Genomic DNA, 22,033 nt, shown 5'->3' with positions numbered 1-22,033 from the left:
ACTATTGATACTTGTCTAAAGTGCGGTGCAGAGAATAGGACAATTGAAGTGGATTTGAAGAGTCAGCAGAAATTTGCTCCACCGAGAGGAAGAGCATCCCAACCAGAAAGAAGAGCAGCCAAGTGTGGGATATCTGGGAAGCCTGCGCACTGCTGTGGGGCAGGGCCGTAGGAGCTTGAGAGGAAGCAGTGGGAAGTGAAATGACTAATTACAGAAGCATCTAAATTCTTTCCCCCACTTCCGGCCAGTGTTGCCCCCTTTCTCACCACCCTTCTCCCCCAACGTCCAGTCAACCCAAATACAGTCCTCTTCCACAGGAAACCCCAGTACAAGTTGTGTTGTGACGTCTGAAAACGCTACTGCAGATTTGGAGGCCACAGGGAAGGATCTCCCAGCATAGGATTCAACGATGCACCCGTCTCTCACCCCCGGGCCCTCCTCACTATCCATCCCGCAGCAGTCCACACCGTCACCAGCACACCTAGTCCAGTTGTGTAGAATTTCTCCTCTCTTCTCTGAAGTTCTGGTGCTTTCCAACAATCATAGCTTAATGACAGACAACCCTCAAATATGAGGAATTTTCTTATTATACGCTTATTATACACTTCAATAATTGAAGCTCTTTCCTTGGATTATATTTCTCTCTTTTTTTTAAAAAAAAAGATGTATTTATTTGAGATTGGAGAGGGGCATGCAGGTGAGCTGGGGCAGAGGGAGAGAGAGAGAAATTCAAGTGGACTCTGAGCTTGATCCCATGACCTGAGCTGAAACCAAGAGTCAGATGCTCAGCCGACTGTGCCACCCAGGTGCCCCCTTCCTCAGATTATATTTGTAAAATATAGTTCTAATCCTAGCTCTTCAATTTTTACAGTCCTTCAGGGGCTCACTCTAGCCCAAAGAATAAATCCAAGCATCTGGGAGCCACCACAGTCCACCTCAACCTAAGTGTTAAGCGCCCTTTCCTTCCATGCTTTCCCCATCCCCGGTGTACACTCTGTACCCCACCGAGGCCCTCCTCACTTCCTAGACAGGGCATTCATTTCCTCCTGCATGGCTTTGCTCACCTGGCCCTCTCGCTGGCATTCCCACCCCCACTCACCCACTCGCTAAATCCTGATCATCCCTGTAAAAAATGTTTCCCCCTTGCTAAGGTTTATCAGCCTTGGCGCTCTTGGCCTTTTGTCGGATAATTCTTTGTGGGGGCAGGTGGGGAGCTGTCCTGGGCAAGGTGACATGTTTAGCGGCATCCCTGGCTTCTACTCTCTAGATGCCAGTCGCAACCCTCACCCCCCAACCCACCATTTGACAATTAAGAATGTTTCCAGACGTTGTCAAATGTTGCCTGGACTTCAAAACCGCCCCTGGTTGAGAACCACTGCCTTGTAGAGCTTTCTCTGGTGACCACCAACGAGAACTCTATTCCACAGAGCTTTGCCCTCTGTTAAAATCCTTGCAGCTAAAGAAACAACAAGAGCAGCGACTACAATAACAATCAGCACCATCTCTGCTTTGATTCTGTGACTGCTTATATGTCTGTTCCCTTCGGTGGGTCTGTGAGCTCTTTGAAAGCTGAGTGTCTTCCCGGTACCTCTAGGACCCGCACGTGCCCTGGTACAGGGGGTAAGCAGGACAAATTCGCTGCCCTGAGGCGGTGAGACAGCTGCCAGCGTCTGTCCTCTCGCCAGCCATTTGATGACCACATCACCTGCGAGACTGAGAAGCTCATGATTCTAAGGCTGTTTTGCAAGGTTCCGTTCATACCTGGCAAGTGATAAGAAGCAAAAAGAACAATGGATCCTGGAAGGTTTGTTTTGGGTTTTTTTGTTGTTGTTTTTGTTTTTTATTTTTTATTTTTATTTTTTTTTAAAGATTTTATTTATTTATTCATGAGAGACACACACACACAGAGAGGCAGAGATGCAGGCAGAGGGAGGAGCAGACTTCATGCCGGGAGCCCGACGTGGGACCCGATCCGGGTCTCCAGGATCACGCCCTGGGCCAAAGGCAGGCGCTAAACCACTGAGCCACTGGGGCTGCCCCTTGTTGTTGTTTGTTTTTTAAATATTTACATTTTGGGATGGTTTGGAGTTGAGTAAATTTGAATTTTCAGATTTGGTTTCCGTTAAAGGAATGTGGTTCATTTCAATGAATATTTTAGTTTGAGTCAGTTTGTACACAACATCGTTTTGTTTCTTAAGTCTGAAATGCAACTATGAAGTGGGGAGTCTACACTGTAAACCATAGCCCTTCATAGATGCTGGCAGACAGCATTGTGGATTGATTCATTTATATAGGTCTCATTTGCCCAGATCACGTGAGGGTACTGGAGGGTAGGAGCCCAGCTGGCGTTCCCCGCGTCTCCACAGCACCTGCTGGGTAAGTACTTGTAGGCAACTGGCTGAGACTTTCCAAAGGAGGAACAACCTACTGACCCGGAATGCTGTAAGAACCGAGTTTTGAAGTAGATTCTAGAAGCTGTGGTAAAGTATGGCAAAGATTCCTGGGAGATTATGTCAGCGTGCATGTCCCTCTTCCTCCCCAGGGACAGGGTTGAGATTTTGTAGCTGGGCCCTTTGTCAACCGAAATAAAAGCCTCGATTTCCCAATCCGATTGCCGCAAGCTGGAGCCACGTAAATGAGTTCTGAGCAATGACATACAGCTCAGAATATTATGTGAGACTTCTCTGAAATCTGCTTAGAAGATGCTAACTTGGGGCGCCCGGGTGGCTCAGTCTCTTACGTGTCTGCCTTCGGCTCAGGTCATGATCTCAGGGTCCTGGGATCGAGCCCCACTTCAGGCTCCCTGCTCAGCGGGGAGTCGGGTTCCCCCTCTGCCCCTCCCTCCCTCTTGTGCTTGCTCAGCCTCTCGCTCTCTCACTCTCTCTTTCTCTGAAATTAAAAAAAAAAAAAAAAAAAAAGATACTGACCTGACTAGACAGGCTGATTGTTATGTTTGTGCAAAAATATATTCCTTTTTTCTGGCCTGCAACTCACATGTGATAACTGGAACTCCTGCAGCCGTCTTAAATCATGAGTAAACTTGCTGATCAAAGCCCCGTCCTAGGACACCGGTTCTACATCCCAGAGGCCAGGATCCCGAATGAAACTGTGGAGCCTTCGCACTTGCCCCAAGTTGCCTATCCCTGGCTTTCCTTTACTTTCCTTAAATGCACTATTACTTTGGACGTCCATGCTTTTATGAAGCTGCACGTGATGTTAACTGGTACATAAATATTCCACTGTAATTCAACGATATTTCTGAATGACTAATATGTGCTAGGTCGGTAGTTCTCAACGAAGAGCACATCCCCAAAACCTTCATAATTCCCAGAAAATGAAAATACTCATTTCACACTCAAGGCTTTCTGAATCAAAATTTACATGGTGGGCCTCTGGTATGAAGAATTAATTAAATATATATATATATATATATATATATATATACACACACTATTAAATACATGAACTAATTATATAAATTAGATGTATGAGTATATAGTCCTGTATAATACATAGTTATGTATAATACACAGAGTTAGATTTAATATATATTTTATGTAATGTATATGTAACGTATTTTTATTTCTGTAAGCTTGGTAGTAATTCCTGATTTTAATAATCCGAATTTTCATTATTTCCTGGCCAGTTTAGCTAAAGGTTTGTCCACTTTGTTGGTCTTTTCAAGAAGCCCAGTTTTAGTTTCACTAATTTTCATACTTGTTTTTTATTTCTATTCTTTTTTTCTCTGCTATCCTGGTTTTTGCTCTTCCAATTCTATTTCTCACTCTAAACTTTATTTTGTCCCCTTCTTTCTACTTGCTTTGGGTTTAATTTACTCCTCTTTTTTGAGTGTCTTAAAGTTTAGGTTATTGATTTGAGGTCTTTCTCCTTTTTAGGCACTTACAGCTATAAATTTCCCTCTAAACACTGCTTTAGCCGCATCATGAATGTACTTTTAAAGCCCTGTAGAGTGGAGGATTCTGGTGTAGACTTGGTGGGCAAATGCCGTACTTCTTTGCCATCATAAGATTTTCGGGTTTTACCTGTGTGCACCTGTATACGTGTGTGGTTTTTTCCATTCTCCAATGTAGTTGCTAAACTGTCGAGTAGACAAAGCTTTTCTTCTAAAGCAAAATGCCTCGGCCGGGGTTTGGTTGGATTTGCAGAAAGACTCTTGCTTATAGCTCAAAGATTCCTTTCACAGCCTAATGCAAATAGCAAGGGCATGTTTGTTTTACTTGATTTTCTCTGTAAAGTGGAGATTTCCTAGGCTATATGGGCCCTCCTTAAAGGGCCCTTTCTGTTGGAAGTTTCCTTCTCTGCCTGTATTTCTACTGAGCGTATTTTTGGCAGCCCTGACGCAATGTTTATGTCCTGTAAGTAGAGGTCAGCTGGTAGTGAAAACTTCCTGTGCTACCGCAAGTCCTTTCCCTTGGCCTGGGTGCTTTGTTATTTGCCATGCTTTGTCCACAATTTGGCAGCACCATTACCCACTCTACGTGACAAATGACATCATTGCTATAATGAGAATTCCAAGCAGCACCACTGGATCAAAGCCCATCTGTGTGCCTGCTCCCACACTTGACAAAACAAATTCCAAATTCATTCAGCATGCCGGTGCCATTTAGTCACTGTGACATATCCCAAATTTTGGACTCTGTGCAAAAACCAATCTGTGCCCACAAAATTAATCATGGAACACATTTTATGACGTTTGACAACAACTTAAAAGGTTCTCATCTCTGGCAGGTGGCTCTGCCAATCTGCAAGTATGTGCATGACAAATTCTGAACAATATATTATGTGGCTGAAAATATATCATGCAGGATGCACACCCTGGAGAGAACCAGAATGAGTCCAAACAATCCTGAGGTCTGTCTCAGGGATATATAAGCCAGACTGCTGTCTTGTGAAGGAAGGCTGATGGCCCCAGGTACACACAGAAAGCCAAAGAAAAGGCAACAGCTCGTGTGCCAGTAAATGCTGAGAACATTGGCACAATCGCCTGTGTTGGCAGGACCAAGAGTTTGAGATGGCTAATTTAAGCGACAAGATCCTGGCAAACAGATTTATTTAGGGCAAGGGTGCGTCAGAAAGATGCCAGAAAAATACATCAATCTGTGCCTTTACATGTACTGTAGAGTGATGATGAGACAGTTGACATTAAAAAAGTAAACCCTTACACTTTAATATAATCTGCAGCTCATCCTCACAACAAGCAGGGTTTTACTTTAGATCCCGGGCACTCCAAGATGGGGTTCTGTGTTCTCATCTGAGCTCCTCGATCAAGAACATTTTTCTTCAACAGGTGTTCTTGAAGAGATTTCCCCATATGGCTGTGTTGAATCGATCACACTCGTGTGTTTATATATTGTTTAGTTTATTTAAACATGTAGGCTATTTCGCATTTGACAATATCATTGGCTTCAAGTAAAGGAAGCCACTTGTCTAAAATCTTACTTTACTGAGGAGTATATTACAGGAATTCTGTTTTTTTAAAAAAAAAAAAATAAAGAAAATGGGGACTTTAGTTGTCCCGACTGAACTCTTTACTTAAGAGCAGGATCTCACCCTGTCCTAAGACGCAAGTGTTTTGCATATCTAGCCTGTACGGTGGTGCAGGGTGCAACCCGCAATAAAGCAGTAAAATGTGGGGGGGGGAAAAAACATAGTAAAACATTCCACTTGGTGTGTCTGGCTTCCTCATATTACTTTGCATGTTCCATTTCCCATCTCTAGACATCCTCCTACCACCCATTTTCCCCACACGCTCCCTCCTTCTCTGACTTGATGCTTAGTACCCGGTGTCTGCAGTGTCTTGGGTTAGGAAAGCTTCCATAACCTGGCGGCCTACTTAGGACTTTTATTCCTCATATGATGATAAAACGTGCATAATTTAGCTTTCGCTTGGATTTGTTTCCGCTCCGAGTTGCTGTTCTGATTTGACTCTACCATTCCATGTCTGAGGCAGGAAATGGTATGAGGAAGCAACAGGTAAAGAGGAGTCCTTCTGCAGGAAGAGCAATTCTTGGCTAGGAAGTGAGTCCTAATAACCTGGTGAGCCGGTAACCTGATAGAGGCATAAAACTCAAAAGCAGCTCTGCCTCATCTGTGCTCACAATTGCCTCCTTTGAGACGCAGGGCAGTAATCACTCCTCTTCCTCCGGAAAGTGAAGGAAGGAGCTGGACTTTGGCGTCTCTCACCTCCCAGGATCAGGGATTTGTGAGTTAGGAGTGTCATTTTAGGGACTCTCTCCTTATACAAAAACCGATTCTTTAATTTTGTGCATTGGATACAAATGGATTGTTAATGGACTCATATTTTTCCTGTTCAGTAGCTCCCAAAAGTTTTTTTCTTCCTTTCCTATGCTTAAATAATTAATGATCTGTAACTGTTCTGATTCCCAATTCTTAGATCGTGACTTTTCAGTCTTTTCGTTTTCTCTGAAAATTTTTAGGATTTTCTTTCTTTTTTTTTTTAATTTTTATTTATTTATGATAGTCACACAGAGAGAGAGAGAGAGGCAGAGACCTAGGCAGAGGGAGAAGCAGGCTCCATGCACCGGGAGCCCGACATGGGATTCGATCCCGGGTCTCCAGGATCGCGCCCTGGGCCAAAGGCAGGCGCCAAACTGCTGCACCACCCAGGGATCCCAGGATTTTCTATTTATCCCTGGAATTCTGAAATTTTATGATGATTATTATGTTCGGAAATTACCAAGGATGGGGAGCCTGGGTGGCTCCATCAGTTAAGCATGGACTCTTAGTTTTAGGTCAGGTCATGAGCTCTGGGTCCTGAGATCAAGCCCTTGAGTAGTCATTGTCATTGGGCTGTCCACTCAGCAGGGAGTTCACTTCCCCCATCTACCCCTCCATGCACTCTCTCTCTAATACATATTTTTTTTTTTTTAAAAAGGGAAATTACCAAGGACAAGGAAAGGATCACTCAAAAGGAGCAAACAGTCCACAGTCCCAACTACTGAGAATTGTTCCTGTTCCTACCGGTCAAGCTACAGCCACCTAATTCATGAGACATGGTATAAAGGACTTAGAAGGGCACTGACGCAGTAGTGGGGCGTGATCAGCCGTACAGAAAAGGCTCAGCTGGTTCCACCTAACAAAGCTTAAAAATTAATCCTCAAAGGACAGAATTGTTTTCAAGTTTCCTATCTGTACTTCAAAACAAACCTCAAAAATACTCATAGAGATACAAAAATATCCGGCACCCGAAAAGTAAATTTCACAATGCCTGGCCTATATCTCACTCACATATATGTATATATCTCACTGGTCAGGCCAGAAACAGGAAATTACGGGTCGAAACGAAGAGAAAAATCAATCTATAGAAACAGTGCCGGAAATAGCACAGATGAGAGAATTAGAATAAAACCATTAAGATCGTCATTATAATCGCATTCTGTAGGTTCAAGACGCTGTGGGAAAGATCGAACATGGTAAGAAAGGAACATGCAAAATGTCAAAACGCACGCGCACACACACACACACGTAAATCTAATCATTACGGATAAAAACTATAACTCTGAAATGAAAACTGAACCATTGGGATCAAGAGAATATTAGATGCTGAAAAGAGAAAACTTTGAAAAAACAAAATGAATACAGTGCCAGCGAGCTGTGAGACAGGGTTGGACAGTGGGGTGTACCTGAGAGTCAGGTCACTGAGGGGAGGGCTGGAGGCTGGAGGAAAAGGAAGTATCTGAAGAAAGAAGGGCCATGTCTGCATTTGTCTCGTGCTGAGCGGCCTTCCCAGGAGCAAGGCGCCTGGTGCACACTAGACATAAGGTGTTTGTGGCCGAACAAGGAGTAAAAGACGAGCACGTGCGTGGTGCTGCAGGGCTGGGGGCCAGCAGGGATGGAGGGGAACACGCTGGGGAACTGCCAGCTGGGCCCAGTGGTGCCTCCCGAGCAGCCAGGGAGGGGGAGGCAGGTGCAGCTGGAGGGGTGCAGGGCTGGGGACCAGCAGGGATGGAGGGGAACACGCTGGGGAACCCCCAGCTGGGCCCAGTGGTACTTCCAGAGCAGCCGGGAGGTGGGTTCACTGGGAAGGGGTGCAGGCCTGGGGGACCAGCAGGGCCCGAGGGGAACACGGGGAGAACCCCCAGCTGGGCCCAGTGGTGCCTCCCGAGCAGCCGGGGAGGGGGAGGCAGGTGCAGCTGGAGGGGTGCAGGTCTGGGGACCAGCAGGGATGGAGGAGAACACGCTGGGGAACCCCCAGCTGGGCCCAGTGGTGCCTCCTGAGCAGCCCGGGATGGGGAGGCAGGTGCAGCGGGAGGGGTGCAGGGCCGGGGACCAGCAGGGCCCGAGGGGAACACGCTGGGGAACCCCCAGCTGGACCCAGTGGTGCCTCCCGAGCAGCCAGGGAGGGGGAGGCGGGTGCAGCGGGAGGGGTGCAGGGCTGGGGACCAGCAGGGCCCGAGGGGAACACGCTGGGGAACCCCCAGCTGGACCCAGTGGTGCCTCCCGAGCAGCCGGGGAGGGGGAGGCAGGTGCAGCGGGAGGGGTGCAGGGCTGGGGACCAGCAGGGATGGAGGAGAACACGCTGGGGAACCCCCAGCTGGGCCCAGTGGTGCCTCCTGAGCAGCCAGGGAGGGGGAGGCGGGTGCAGCGGGAGGGGTGCAGGGCCGGGGACCAGCAGGGCCCGAGGGGAACACGCTGGGGAACCCCCAGCTGGGCCCAGTGGTGCCTCCCGAGCAGCCAGGGAGGGGGAGGCGGGTGCAGCGGGAGGGGTGCAGGGCTGGGGACCAGCAGGGCCCGAGGGGAACACGCTGGGGAACCCCCAGCTGGACCCAGTGGTGCCTCCCGAGCAGCCGGGGAGGGGGAGGCAGGTGCAGCGGGAGGGGTGCAGGGCTGGGGACCAGCAGGGCCCGAGGGGAACACGCTGGGGAACCCCCAGCTGGACCCAGTGGTGCCTCCCGAGCAGCCGGGGAGGGGGAGGCAGGTGCAGCTGGAGGGGTGCAGGGCCGGGGACCAGCAGGGATGGAGGAGAACACGCTGGGGAACCCCCAGCTGGGCCCAGTGGTGCCTCCTGAGCAGCCCGGGATGGGGAGGCAGGTGCAGCGGGAGGGGTGCAGGGCCGGGGACCAGCAGGGCCCGAGGGGAACACGCTGGGGAACCCCCAGCTGGACCCAGTGGTGCCTCCCGAGCAGCCAGGGAGGGGGAGGCGGGTGCAGCGGGAGGGGTGCAGGGCTGGGGACCAGCAGGGCCCGAGGGGAACACGCTGGGGAACCCCCAGCTGGACCCAGTGGTGCCTCCCGAGCAGCCGGGGAGGGGGAGGCAGGTGCAGCGGGAGGGGTGCAGGGCTGGGGACCAGCAGGGATGGAGGAGAACACGCTGGGGAACCCCCAGCTGGGCCCAGTGGTGCCTCCTGAGCAGCCAGGGAGGGGGAGGCGGGTGCAGCGGGAGGGGTGCAGGGCCGGGGACCAGCAGGGCCCGAGGGGAACACGCTGGGGAACCCCCAGCTGGGCCCAGTGGTGCCTCCCGAGCAGCCAGGGAGGGGGAGGCGGGTGCAGCGGGAGGGGTGCAGGGCTGGGGACCAGCAGGGCCCGAGGGGAACACGCTGGGGAACCCCCAGCTGGACCCAGTGGTGCCTCCCGAGCAGCCGGGGAGGGGGAGGCAGGTGCAGCGGGAGGGGTGCAGGGCTGGGGACCAGCAGGGCCCGAGGGGAACACGCTGGGGAACCCCCAGCTGGACCCAGTGGTGCCTCCCGAGCAGCCGGGGAGGGGGAGGCAGGTGCAGCTGGAGGGGTGCAGGGCCGGGGACCAGCAGGGATGGAGGAGAACACGCTGGGGAACCCCCAGCTGGGCCCAGTGGTGCCTCCTGAGCAGCCCGGGATGGGGAGGCAGGTGCAGCGGGAGGGGTGCAGGGCCGGGGACCAGCAGGGCCCGAGGGGAACACGCTGGGGAACCCCCAGCTGGACCCAGTGGTGCCTCCCGAGCAGCCAGGGAGGGGGAGGCGGGTGCAGCGGGAGGGGTGCAGGGCTGGGGACCAGCAGGGCCCGAGGGGAACACGCTGGGGAACCCCCAGCTGGACCCAGTGGTGCCTCCCGAGCAGCCGGGGAGGGGGAGGCAGGTGCAGCGGGAGGGGTGCAGGGCTGGGGACCAGCAGGGATGGAGGAGAACACGCTGGGGAACCCCCAGCTGGGCCCAGTGGTGCCTCCTGAGCAGCCAGGGAGGGGGAGGCGGGTGCAGCGGGAGGGGTGCAGGGCCGGGGACCAGCAGGGCCCGAGGGGAACACGCTGGGGAACCCCCAGCTGGGCCCAGTGGTGCCTCCCGAGCAGCCAGGGAGGGGGAGGCGGGTGCAGCGGGAGGGGTGCAGGGCTGGGGACCAGCAGGGCCCGAGGGGAACACGCTGGGGAACCCCCAGCTGGACCCAGTGGTGCCTCCCGAGCAGCCGGGGAGGGGGAGGCAGGTGCAGCGGGAGGGGTGCAGGGCTGGGGACCAGCAGGGCCCGAGGGGAACACGCTGGGGAACCCCCAGCTGGACCCAGTGGTGCCTCCCGAGCAGCCGGGGAGGGGGAGGCAGGTGCAGCTGGAGGGGTGCAGGGCCGGGGACCAGCAGGGATGGAGGAGAACACGCTGGGGAACCCCCAGCTGGGCCCAGTGGTGCCTCCTGAGCAGCCCGGGATGGGGAGGCAGGTGCAGCGGGAGGGGTGCAGGGCCGGGGACCAGCAGGGCCCGAGGGGAACACGCTGGGGAACCCCCAGCTGGACCCAGTGGTGCCTCCCGAGCAGCCAGGGAGGGGGAGGCGGGTGCAGCGGGAGGGGTGCAGGGCTGGGGACCAGCAGGGCCCGAGGGGAACACGCTGGGGAACCCCCAGCTGGACCCAGTGGTGCCTCCCGAGCAGCCGGGGAGGGGGAGGCAGGTGCAGCGGGAGGGGTGCAGGGCTGGGGACCAGCAGGGATGGAGGAGAACACGCTGGGGAACCCCCAGCTGGGCCCAGTGGTGCCTCCTGAGCAGCCAGGGAGGGGGAGGCGGGTGCAGCGGGAGGGGTGCAGGGCCGGGGACCAGCAGGGCCCGAGGGGAACACGCTGGGGAACCCCCAGCTGGGCCCAGTGGTGCCTCCCGAGCAGCCAGGGAGGGGGAGGCGGGTGCAGCGGGAGGGGTGCAGGGCTGGGGACCAGCAGGGCCCGAGGGGAACACGCTGGGGAACCCCCAGCTGGACCCAGTGGTGCCTCCCGAGCAGCCGGGGAGGGGGAGGCAGGTGCAGCGGGAGGGGTGCAGGGCTGGGGACCAGCAGGGCCCGAGGGGAACACGCTGGGGAACCCCCAGCTGGACCCAGTGGTGCCTCCCGAGCAGCCGGGGAGGGGGAGGCAGGTGCAGCTGGAGGGGTGCAGGGCCGGGGACCAGCAGGGATGGAGGAGAACACGCTGGGGAACCCCCAGCTGGGCCCAGTGGTGCCTCCTGAGCAGCCCGGGAGGGGGAGGCAGGTGCAGCGGGAGGGGTGCAGGGCCGGGGACCAGCAGGGCCCGAGGGGAACACGCTGGGGAACCCCCAGCTGGGCCCAGTGGTGCCTCCCGAGCAGCCGGGGAGCGGGAGGCGCGGTGGGTGCAGCGGGAGGGCTGCAGGGCCGGGCGCGGCAGTGGGCGGCGCCCCGCCGCTGGAGGTCGCTCTGGGGGCGGAGGCGGCCGGGCTCCCAGGGCTCGGAGCCTGCGGGTCTCCGGGGGCGGGAAGCGGCGCGGGAGGGGCCGCTGCAGGTTCCCGACGCGGAGCTCCGGGGAGGAGCTGGGGAGGACTTGGGGGCCGGCGCGGGACTCGAACCCGGGGCCCCGGAGTCACGACCGGGAACCACGCAGGTGCCCCGGGCCAGGTCCTTAAGACCGCGTGTGTGCAATCGGCGCCGCGGAGCGGAGGGGACCCAGGGCGGCCCCCAGCGAGCCCCCCGCCCCCGCCGGAGCACCGCGCCGACTCTCGCGATGCGGCCAGGCCCCGCCCCCGGCGGCCGCTAAGCCCCGCCCCCGCCGCGCCCCGTGTCGTCATTTCCTGTGGGTCGCGGGCAAAGGGAGAAGATGGCGGCGCTGGGGGAGCCCGTGCGGCTGGAGCGGGGTGAGTGCGGCCGAGGCCCCGCGCCCCGGATCCCGGCTGCCCGTCGCCGAAGGTCGCCGCGCCCGGCCGCTGGGGGAGGGGGCGCCTGCGGTCCCCCGGGCGGGGCCCCGCGCGCTCCTCGGCGCCCGCCCCGCCGGCAGCGGCCGTGCCCGGGGCGCAGCCCACCCGCCCTCGCCGCCCTCGCCGCCCTCGCCGCCCTCGCCGCCCACGCGCTCCCACGCGCTCCCGGGGCGGCGTCCGGAGCCGGGTCCCCCCGAGGCGAGCGCCGCGCCGGCCCCGCGGGCGGTTACGTAACGCGGCGGACGCGGCAGGTGCGGTCGCGGCCTCGACTCGGGAGCCGGGCGCTGCTGCTCCGCGGTGCGCCTCGCCGCCGGCCTCGCTGCGGGGTGCAGGGGGCTCGGCGGTGGAGCATCTGCCCGCGGCCCAGGGCGTGACCCCGGGTCCCGGGTTCGAGTCCTGCGTGGGGCCTGCTGCTGCCTCTGCCTCCCTCTCTGTGTGTTCTCATGAGTAAATAAATAAAATCTTTAAAAAATACGTATCCATGAGAATACACAGAGAGGGAGGCAGAGACGCAGGCGGAGGGAGCAGCAGGCCTGACGCGGGACTCGACCCCTTGACCCGGGGTCACGCCCTGGGCCGCGGGCAGATGCTCCACCGCCCCCCCGCCCCGGGCGCCCGAGTCACAGCATCCTTTCTGACCCAGGAGGAAGGTCCTCTGGGGAGACTTTCTCGGTCAGCCCCGAGACCGTGACCACCTCCTCCTCCTCCTCCTCCTCCTCCTGAGCGCAGCGGCGCTGTGCTCTGCAGATGGGAGCAGGTGTGTTCTCCGTTAGCAGGAGTAGGTGTTCTCCTTTTTGAGAGCCGGTGGTGGTGGTGGGATTCCGACACGCCGGCTGGCGGTCTTTTGTATTTGCAAGCGCAGCACGGACTGTGAGACGGCACCTCTGGCACTTACCCTATAGGGGGGTGGTCGCGGCTTTGGTTTGTTTTGTTTTGTTTTGTTTTGCTTTTTTGTTTTTTTGCTTTTTTGCTTTTTCAGAGTCCTTGTCGGGTCTATGACAGAAGGCTCAGCAGCTTAGTAGGATGAATTCCTAGTGGCTGCCATGTAGCCGGACAAGAAAGAGGACACCCACTGTCGCTTCCCTAGAGTTCTGGTTAACAAACACTGCCAGCAGCGCTCAGTGTAAAATTAGTGCCTCACGATCAGGGTCCTGAGCGTCTTCTAAAATAGTCAAAACCTGATTCAGTTGGAGGACATGTGAACACGTAACGAGGTACACTTGAGGTTCAGCAAAGAGTTGTTTCGTCTCCATCTCTTGTTGATTGGAAATATTTATATAGCCTACATGTTGTGACTTTGTAGATTAAAGTAATCCATGAGCCAACAGTCGGGTTCACCAGTCATTTGAATTGTGGGAAATCAGAATGGGGAAAGTCTGATTCCGTTGCATGTGATCAACATCAGTTGAAGCTTTTATTAGCTGAAATCGGGAAAGCTACTGCTTGTTTCACTACATTTATTCCTACTTTTGCAGCTGCATACACAAAGAAGGCCGTATTAATTCTATGAAGAAAAAGTTCCAGGCTTGCGGTATTAGTATAAAGTTTAGAGCTTTTTCCTTTTAAAAGGAGGCAAAGGGGATCCCTGGGTGGTGCAGCGGTTTGGCGCCTGCCTTTGGCCCAGGGCACGATCCTGGAGACCCGGGATCGAATCCCACATCGGGCTCCCGGTGCATGGAGCCTGCTTCTCCCTCTGCCTGTGTCTCTGCTTCTCTCTCTCTCTGTGACTATCATAAATAAATAAAAATTAAAAAAAAATAAATTAAAAAAAATAAATAAAAGGAGGCAAAGAATAATAGGTACTCTAGCCTCCTGGGGTACAAAAACACAGTTTAAAAAAAAAATAGAGGCAGTTATAACAGTGTTTTAACATGACTGACTCTTTTTTTTTGTTGTTTTAATAAAAGATGTTATTTACGTACTTGAGAGAGGGGGATGGAGCCAGGAGGGGGGCAGAGAGAAAGGGAGCAGCAGACTTCCCAGTGCCCGAGGCTCGTCCCAGGACCCTGAGATCATGACCTGAGCCAAAGGCAGACGCTCAACCAACTGAGCCACCCAGGCGCCCCAACATGACTCTGAATCTTAAAAAATGTATTGATTTATAAAACACACTTCCCCTGGGAATTTCCGAACGTGTTTTACCATTGTTTTAACTGTGTTCCTGCCACTAACTGCATCTGTTGTTGAATGGTTCATATCCACACGTAAATTGTGGTTTTCTTTCAGAAATGAACAAGGATTTCCCTAGCACACAGTGTTTGTGCTACTCAGTGCTTTGATTACTGATAATGATAGATAAATTTTTAGTGACTAATGAGCTCCAGATAGAACCATCAGCATTTTGAAGCAATCCAATGTTCGTGTGTCTGTCACATTTGAACCCCTGTCCTTTTCTGTAACATTTAGTATTTTATATTCAGTTTTCCTTCATCTCAAAGATAATTTTTTCCAGATCTTATATGTATGCAACATAAGGCTCCTAATTACATAAAATTTAGCATTCTCAGATTTTGCACTCCCTCCCTCGTATGTGTATTCACATACCCCCTCAAACATGCAAGCTCATACTCTTAGGCTTTTTTTCCCTCTGTATTCTACATTTTCCTGGTTAATCCCTGAGTACTGAATCCTGTTACAAGGCATTTAACGAATCTTCAGAGAAAATGATCAGTGTGTGTCTGTTTGACTTTAGATATTTGTAGAGCAATAGAGTTGTTGGAAAAACTGCAAAGAAGTGGAGAGGTGCCACCACAGAAACTGCAGGCCTTACAAAGAGTCCTTCAAAGTGAATTCTGCAATGCTGTGAGAGAGGTGAGTAAATAGGGTTAAATTTACTAAACACTTGAGTTAATTGCATGTAAGATCATACTCTGAAATTTGGTCAGAAGTTTTTAGGAAACAAACTTTAGAAAATTTTAGAACCTCCCCCTCTCATTTTTTGGAAAAAAAATTTATTGAAGTATAATAAACCTACAATGCTGTATGAATTTCAGGCATACAGTATATTCCACGATTCTGTTCGTCATTCAGTGCTCACCACAATAAGTCTAGTCATCCTCTGTCCCCAAACGTGTTATGACAATATGAAAACTGTATACCCTATGCTATACGTTTCATGCCTGTGACTTTTTTTTTTTTGACTTATTTATTTTTTAACTGGAATTTTGTACCTCTTCATTTTTTGGGATTTTTTTTAGAGAGATATTTTACCAAGATGGCATAACTTTGCCTAAAACTTGAACACTGATTAACTTGACTTAGACCTCAAATGTGGTATATTCTGAAATTTTAAAGCATGATGATATCTCTGGGTTTTACAGGTATATGAACACGTCTATGAGACTGTGGACATCAGTAGCAGTCCCGAAGTGAGAGCTAATGCAACTGCAAAGGTAGTTTTTTGTTTTTTGTTTTTTTTCCAGCTAGTAAAAATGAGAAAATGTATCATAAATGAGAGGTTTAAAATATGTAATTCTTAGATATTTGATAGGCTTCTTTTGAAAGCTGATAACATGGATTATCCTTCACATCACACTAGACTATCTCAAGTACAGAGAAGACATTTTTATTGGCTTTACAACAAATATTTTATCATACAGTTTCGATAATGCATTAAACATACACTTGCACACAAATAATACACATGTTAATACATAACTTCTATATATAGTATACATACTGTATCATTAATTATGTAACTTTTCATCAAAATTCTGAAATATATTATTATCCTCATTTTCTTGATGAGGAAGCATTACATTAGGTTATTTTTCTCCACACAGACAGCATATGGTAGACAGCGTACACTCCCGGGCTGCTCTTTGTTTTTCTCCTTTACCTCAACTCTGCAAATACGGGGTAATGTCATAGGTTAGGTTACCTCTTCAGAGCTGCCTGCATATGACAGGTTTCAGTGTGCTTTTCTGTGCCAGTGTTCTAGAACCTCCTATATTTCTAGCATCAATGTGTCTCATGTCTTGTTAGAATAACTTAGTTTCAGCAGTAGGTGACTTAAACTAGAACTAGTCATTAGCAGGTAATTTTGCCTTGATAGTTACTGGTCCATAAAAGGAAGTATTGGATTCTCTGTTGAATATAAACACTTAAACATGTGGATATAGTTTGGAAGAGTATAAAAAGACCTAGAAACTTGGCTTGAAATTCCTTAGTTTTATGACCTTCACAGCTTACTGAATTTCTTGTTCTATAATCTAAAGGCTTCTTTCAGAGCTTGGTACCTAGTAGTATTCAACACATCTTGATTTCCTTCTTGTCCTACTCCCCATTTTTGCTCATGCACCCTGATCTATCGTGAAAAATGGTACCAGATTACTTAATTACCTTTAAAAGCAGAATGAAGCCAAATAACCTAACTTTGTGTTAGGATTAGTGTACATTAGCCTAAATTTCAAGTTTTAAAGACGAGTTAAAGTAGGGTTTTAGTCATAACTGGGTAGTTCACTAAAGCAACAGAAAAATTCACATTGGTCACGTGTACCTGTCTTTTTCTCGATACTGAATTATTTATTTATTTAGCATATAGTACAGATGATACAGCCGCCCAAATGACTGCCTAAGAACACCTATCTCCTTATAGGTTACTGTGTAGGTAGGTTGTGTCTTGTACAGAAGCTCCTTCCTAAAGGAGCCAGGCGCAGGGCTGCTGGCTGCAGGAGGAGTTTTCTCATCTCATCTGCCAAGCGAGCCTGCTTGCCAATTGCTGCACAGCAGTTCTGGACACTGGGTGGGCTGAGTGACCTAACCAATCTTAACACCTCCTACATAGACACCCAGGGTATGCTTTCCAGTCATCGTTTCTAAAATCCCCTGCGCTCGGCTTTACCTTCTCCTCCAGACTGCCAGTCAATTTGTGAGCATGCAGACATCAAAAGTGAGGTAGTTTTTAAAAAGAGACAAAAGAACTGAAACAAAGATCACATTTTAAAAATATGTAAAATTTTCTTTGAGGCTACTGTGGCTGCGTTTGCTGCCAGCGAAGGACATTCTCATCCTCGAGTTGTTGAGCTACCAAAAACAGAAGAAGGCCTTGGATTCAATATTATGGGAGGCAAAGAACAAAACTCTCCAATCTATATATCTCGAATAATTCCGGGTGGAATTGCTGATAGACATGGGGGCCTCAAGCGAGGAGATCAACTCCTTTCTGTTAACGGAGTGGTATGGATGACTTTTATTCCTATTTGTAGTAACTCAGTGTAACCACTTGGGGGTGTATTTGAGTTATGGAAACAGAAGATAATGGGGGTGGGGGGGGACCAAAGAACCCTAGTTTAGAAATCCCTTGGGGAAATCCTGGGCAGTAGTATTTAGTACGGTGATAACTTTTTAAAGCATTTTAAGTGTGTTTTTCTGCTTTTCCAATGTAAATTAGCAATTCTTAGTGTGATTTTTATGAAGTAATTAAGCTCTTTAGTAGTTAATACATTAAATTAGAAGTCTGCCCTGATTTTAGTCTTACAGAATAGCAGTTGGCTAATTTACTTCTGACTTCGTGAAATAATCGGGCAAATAGATTGGTATTCAGAGTAATTATTTGAAACTTAAAAACCAGTTTCTGGGCTATAAACAGAATATGATTTACTTTTATGTTTATTTTTTAAGATTTTATTCATTTATTCATGAGAGACACAGAGAGGCAGAGACACAGGAAGAGGGAGGAGTAGGCTCCACGCAGGGAGCCTGATGCGGGACTAGATCCCAGGACCCCAGGGTCACGCCCTGGGCCAAAGGCAGACGGGCAGATGCTCAACCGCTGAGCCACCCAGGCGTCCCAAACAGAAGATAATTAGCAGAGGATTTCACATCCATTAAAATGATAAAGCCAGATTATGTCATAGGTTTGTAGTGTTTGAGATGATACAGCATTAAAACATTTTTACTTACATGTATTTTAAACATTTCTGTGTTTTGAGTTACTTAACAAAACCTGGGATATTAATTGTGTGTGTGTTCATGTCTATTTTTTTTCCTAGAGCGTTGAAGGAGAACATCATGAAAAAGCTGTAGAACTGCTGAAAGCAGCTCAGGGAAAGGTTAAATTAGTAGTACGATATACACCCAAGGTCCTAGAAGAAATGGAGTCACGCTTTGAAAAAATGAGATCAGCAAAACGCAGGCAACAGACCTAATGCAATTCAAAACTGTATATTCCATTTTGCTTTTAGCTAGAAAAGTTTTACTTGTGACCTACTGATGGCCGCAATGCCAATGATTGTAAAAAAGAAACAGAAACTTCCCGTGAAATCCTCCTTGCCATTTTATAAACACCTCTTTTAACATTGTTTATGGTTCCAGAGATGCATACACTTTTTTCTGACAAAAAGTGAAAGGTGATGAGGGCAATTCTGTCCTGCTGTTTTTACAGGCCTTTTTCAAATGCAGATTTTGTCATAAAGTTGTTATAGATTTTTAAAAATGCTTTTTTAATATTAAAAAGTACTTTTACATTCTTAATCTTTTTTTAGGAAAAAAAGTTTTCTTCATTTGGCTGCTTATTTAAAAGTAACAGTTCTCCAGCTCTTTTTTTGCTTACTCTATTTTTTTTAACGTGTAAAATTTCTTTACGGTTTTCCAAGAAATGAAACATAACAGTCTCAGCTACAGCAGCAGTTCACTACACTATCAGTGTTAACACCACTGCTGCATTTTGTACTTCGAACACTCATAATATATATAATCAGTGGTAAATCATAACACAGAAGAGTGGAAATTTTTTACTTTTATTTAAACATAACGTATAATGAATATTCATTTATACTGATTTATAAAAGTTTTTAAACACTGAAACAATCATTGCTAAAATATATATTCTTTCATAATATTTGAGCAGTGAGGCAAGAGGATGTAATTTGGTTGTTGGCATTACTGATTATATCTCTATTTATGTTCAACAATAGATCATAAATTATAGATGCAAAAACAGGTTCAGGCTTCATCTTTTGCAGATTTTTTTTAATGCTATTCATTTTTATTTAAATATATTTCTTATATTTTGGTTTTTGCATTCCTAGAGATGAGCCAGTTAGTTTGTGCCGGGAAATAGCAGAAGCAAAGACGAAATACTACCTTTAACCTCACTAGCCTCAAGAGTTACACACTCTTAACTAGCTCACTTAGAGAATTGACTTTAAATAGGAAGAAGATAGAAGGATATGCTTAAGATAATATAGAAATTATGAGGTGATATATTCCTAAGAGTCTGCACACTCTTAAGTCCAAATGAGTAGGAACTCATTCATACCGAGATGGTTGAATGTAGAGATGTGATCTTTGATTCAAAGGATGGGAATTCTGAGAGATACTTTGATTTGTCCACTGGATGTCACTCTTTTACTGAAAGGCAGCTACTAGCGTAGGACCGTGACTGAGGTCTTTTTTAAAGGTGGAAATTACGAGTTAGAGGTCACTTTCAGGTCCCAACTTATAGGAACATTTGTATGGTTTATAAGAATTTTAAGTGACAGATGCTAAAAAGAAGATAATGGGTTGAAATGCATAAGGAATTTATCCTAATTACCCTGTAAAAAGTGGGCATTCTGTAACATTCCTTCAGGAAGAATAGCAATGTATACCTTTTTCTGCATGTGTGTGAGCACTGTGAGTCTTACAAGATTATTCCAGTTTTCAATGATTTTCAGAATAAAAGTCAATCAGCATTGTTATTTATCATTTAGGTATTGAACACTGGATTGCATGGTTGAATGTGTCTTTAGTCCACTACAAAACGTGCTTGTATTGATAGGATCATGTTGTTAAATTGTGTATTTTCAAAATTAATTGATGTTTTAAAACGTTGAGACCAAAGTAGTGTAGAAGAATTATGGACTTATTTTAATTTAATTGTAAAGTTATTAGAGGTATTTGTTGTAGAGCTTTACATTATTAAAGAGAGAGATCGGTGCATATAAAAACAGTAATATTAGTATGCTCGTATTCTTGCATTACAGGGTAAGTAAATCCTGAAAAATCTTATTTTAGTATAGCTACAGCTGTAGTAGCTTTTAAGGGCGTGTCAACATTTCATTATAAATTATAGCTTCCTGGTTCAGTATCTCCGCTGTTTCAGAACTTTCAGCCAAGTTCAATCTTTTGGTGTTGAAACTTAGTAAGTTGAGTAAGCTAATTTTTTTTTCTTCTGCAGTAATCCACAATCTGTTCGTTGTGTGGGTTGGCACTTATTTATAATTCTTAAAATAAGGATAGCTTAAAGGAGCCAAATACAGTAGTTTTGCTTGCTACTGTTGAGCATGAGTAGCAGTAGTTTGTTTTTGTTAATGCAGTTTTCACAGTGTATCCCAGAATTTTAAATCTTGACCATAGAAAAATACATTCAGTGGCAAAGATGTACAGTAGTGGTCTTACTTAGCGAGAGAGAGTGAAGGGGATTGTCATCTTAATAAATAAATAGTCTGATTCATGAACGTAACTAGGCACATTATAAGTATAAAATAAGCTTTTGATTTGTAAATTATAAACTACCCAGTTTCCATCTGTTTTCTTGGTATTTCAAAATGGGTGGATTCAGTGGTTTCTCAATCTTCACTGCACATTAGAAAACCCCGCAGAGCTTTAAAAAAACTCTATTACAGGAGTCCCATTCCATAGCAGGTAAGTTCAGAATCTCCCAGGGTGGGACCAGATACTTACTTTTTTAAGCTTTCCAGGTGGTTCTAAAGGACATGTAGGGTAGAGAACCACTTGCTTTCCCCTTTATAAAATGCTCTAATTACACTGGACTCTATCTGGAAGTATCAGAACAGAATAGTTCAATTTATAGCTACTGTTTAGTAGCTGCAGATGCAATAATTGATTATCTTCCTTAGTACTTTCTTGAGGAATAAAAGATACTTGGCATTCCTTATTTGGGAAGTAATTATAGTTTATCTTTTTTTCTTTAATTGGCCAGTAGTTTAATGTCTGTCATCTTTCTGCCCCCTTGGCCTTTAAAATTTAACAAAAATAAATTTATTAATTGAGAAAGCCTATTTAAAAACTGCAGATGAGAAATGCTGTCATTGATAATTATGTACTGTCTTCATAGGGCCACTTTATCCATTAGTATACTAGATTATAATGGCCTAGTTCTTTGGGATTTGGTAATCAGATGTGTTTTTAAAAAATCATTGTCTTCCTCTACTAAATTTTTTAGTTGTTTTGCTCAGTACTTAATACTTAAGTAGTTTGGCTCAAGTACTTTGTTTACAATTTACATGGATATTATAGCATTTAATGGCTGTGGCTTATCTGAAAAGAATGTCAGCATGACTTGGTGTAGACTTAAAAAGAATACATGTTGTGAATATTTTATAATGTGGAATGATCACTGAAATATCAAGGACTCTGGTAATTGTATTTCTTGAATAAATGTATGTTTATGAATTTTCTAACTTTTGTTGTCTCCTAACAATCTGGTTTTACACTTTCTGTTGTCCAGAATTTCACTAATAGCGTTTCTCCAACGTTTGTTGCAGTTCTTTGATGATGAAATAGTGGAGAAAACCAAATTGCTTGCTCATTAACTTTCCAAGAACTTCCAGACTAACTTGTATCTGGACATAGTTTTTAAAAATATCAGCAACAGTATGCTTCTACTTTAATTCTTTGGTTTGAGGCAAAGAAATATACTCCAACTAGATTTAACACTTTTTCGATAGATGACTTCATTTACCAATTTAATTCTGATTCTGAGGTTTATTTAAAATAAACTTGTATTATGTTCTTGTTTGTTGGATTTGGGGAAGAAATGGTATAACTACACAATAAATGTGTTTCTGAAAGCTCTGTATAAAATGACTTCTAAATAAGGTAAAAAGCATAATGTATGATGGTTGCCAGAGTGAAACTTTGAACTCCCGTATTTTGTCTTTCATAAAATATAACTACAGAAAAAAA

At 47.8% G+C, this 22,033-nt stretch overlaps 1 protein-coding gene and 1 long non-coding RNA gene across 3 annotated transcripts; both read left to right on the top strand.

The window, feature by feature from the left end:
- Positions 1-869: 869 nt before the first annotated feature.
- On the top strand, positions 870-7,392 carry LOC106560180. 2 transcript variants are annotated; one of them, XR_005375388.1, is made up of 3 exons: positions 870-1,804; positions 2,295-2,376; positions 6,917-7,392. It is a non-coding gene; the product is annotated as an uncharacterized LOC106560180 (long non-coding RNA). The 2 variants fall into 2 exon arrangements; XR_005375387.1 differs by having other exon boundaries at positions 873-1,804; positions 2,310-2,376.
- Positions 7,393-11,957: 4,565 nt separating this feature from the next.
- On the top strand, positions 11,958-22,033 carry LIN7C (lin-7 homolog C, crumbs cell polarity complex component). Its single transcript, XM_038569288.1, has 5 exons — positions 11,958-12,061; positions 14,814-14,932; positions 15,442-15,513; positions 17,090-17,299; positions 18,115-22,033. The coding sequence occupies exons 1-5, from the start codon at positions 12,025-12,027 to the stop codon at positions 18,268-18,270; spliced, it is 594 nt and encodes a 197-aa protein (XP_038425216.1). The 5' UTR covers positions 11,958-12,024; the 3' UTR covers positions 18,271-22,033.

This window comes from Canis lupus, chromosome 21, assembly GCF_011100685.1.
Source record: "Canis lupus familiaris isolate Mischka breed German Shepherd chromosome 21, alternate assembly UU_Cfam_GSD_1.0, whole genome shotgun sequence".
Taxonomy (NCBI): Eukaryota; Metazoa; Chordata; class Mammalia; order Carnivora; family Canidae; genus Canis; species Canis lupus.
The sequence above is the reverse complement of the archived record's forward strand: the minus strand, read 5'-3'. Positions and strand labels throughout refer to the sequence as shown.

Coding starts and splice junctions, on each gene's coding strand:
- LIN7C (XM_038569288.1), top strand. CDS start 12,025: ATGGCGGCGCTGGGGGAGCCCGTGCGGCTGGAGCGGG. Junction 12,062..14,813: donor GCCCGTGCGGCTGGAGCGGG/GTGAGTGCGGCC, acceptor GTTTGACTTTAG/ATATTTGTAGAGCAATAGAG. Junction 17,300..18,114: donor TCCTTTCTGTTAACGGAGTG/GTATGGATGACT, acceptor TTTTTTTCCTAG/AGCGTTGAAGGAGAACATCA.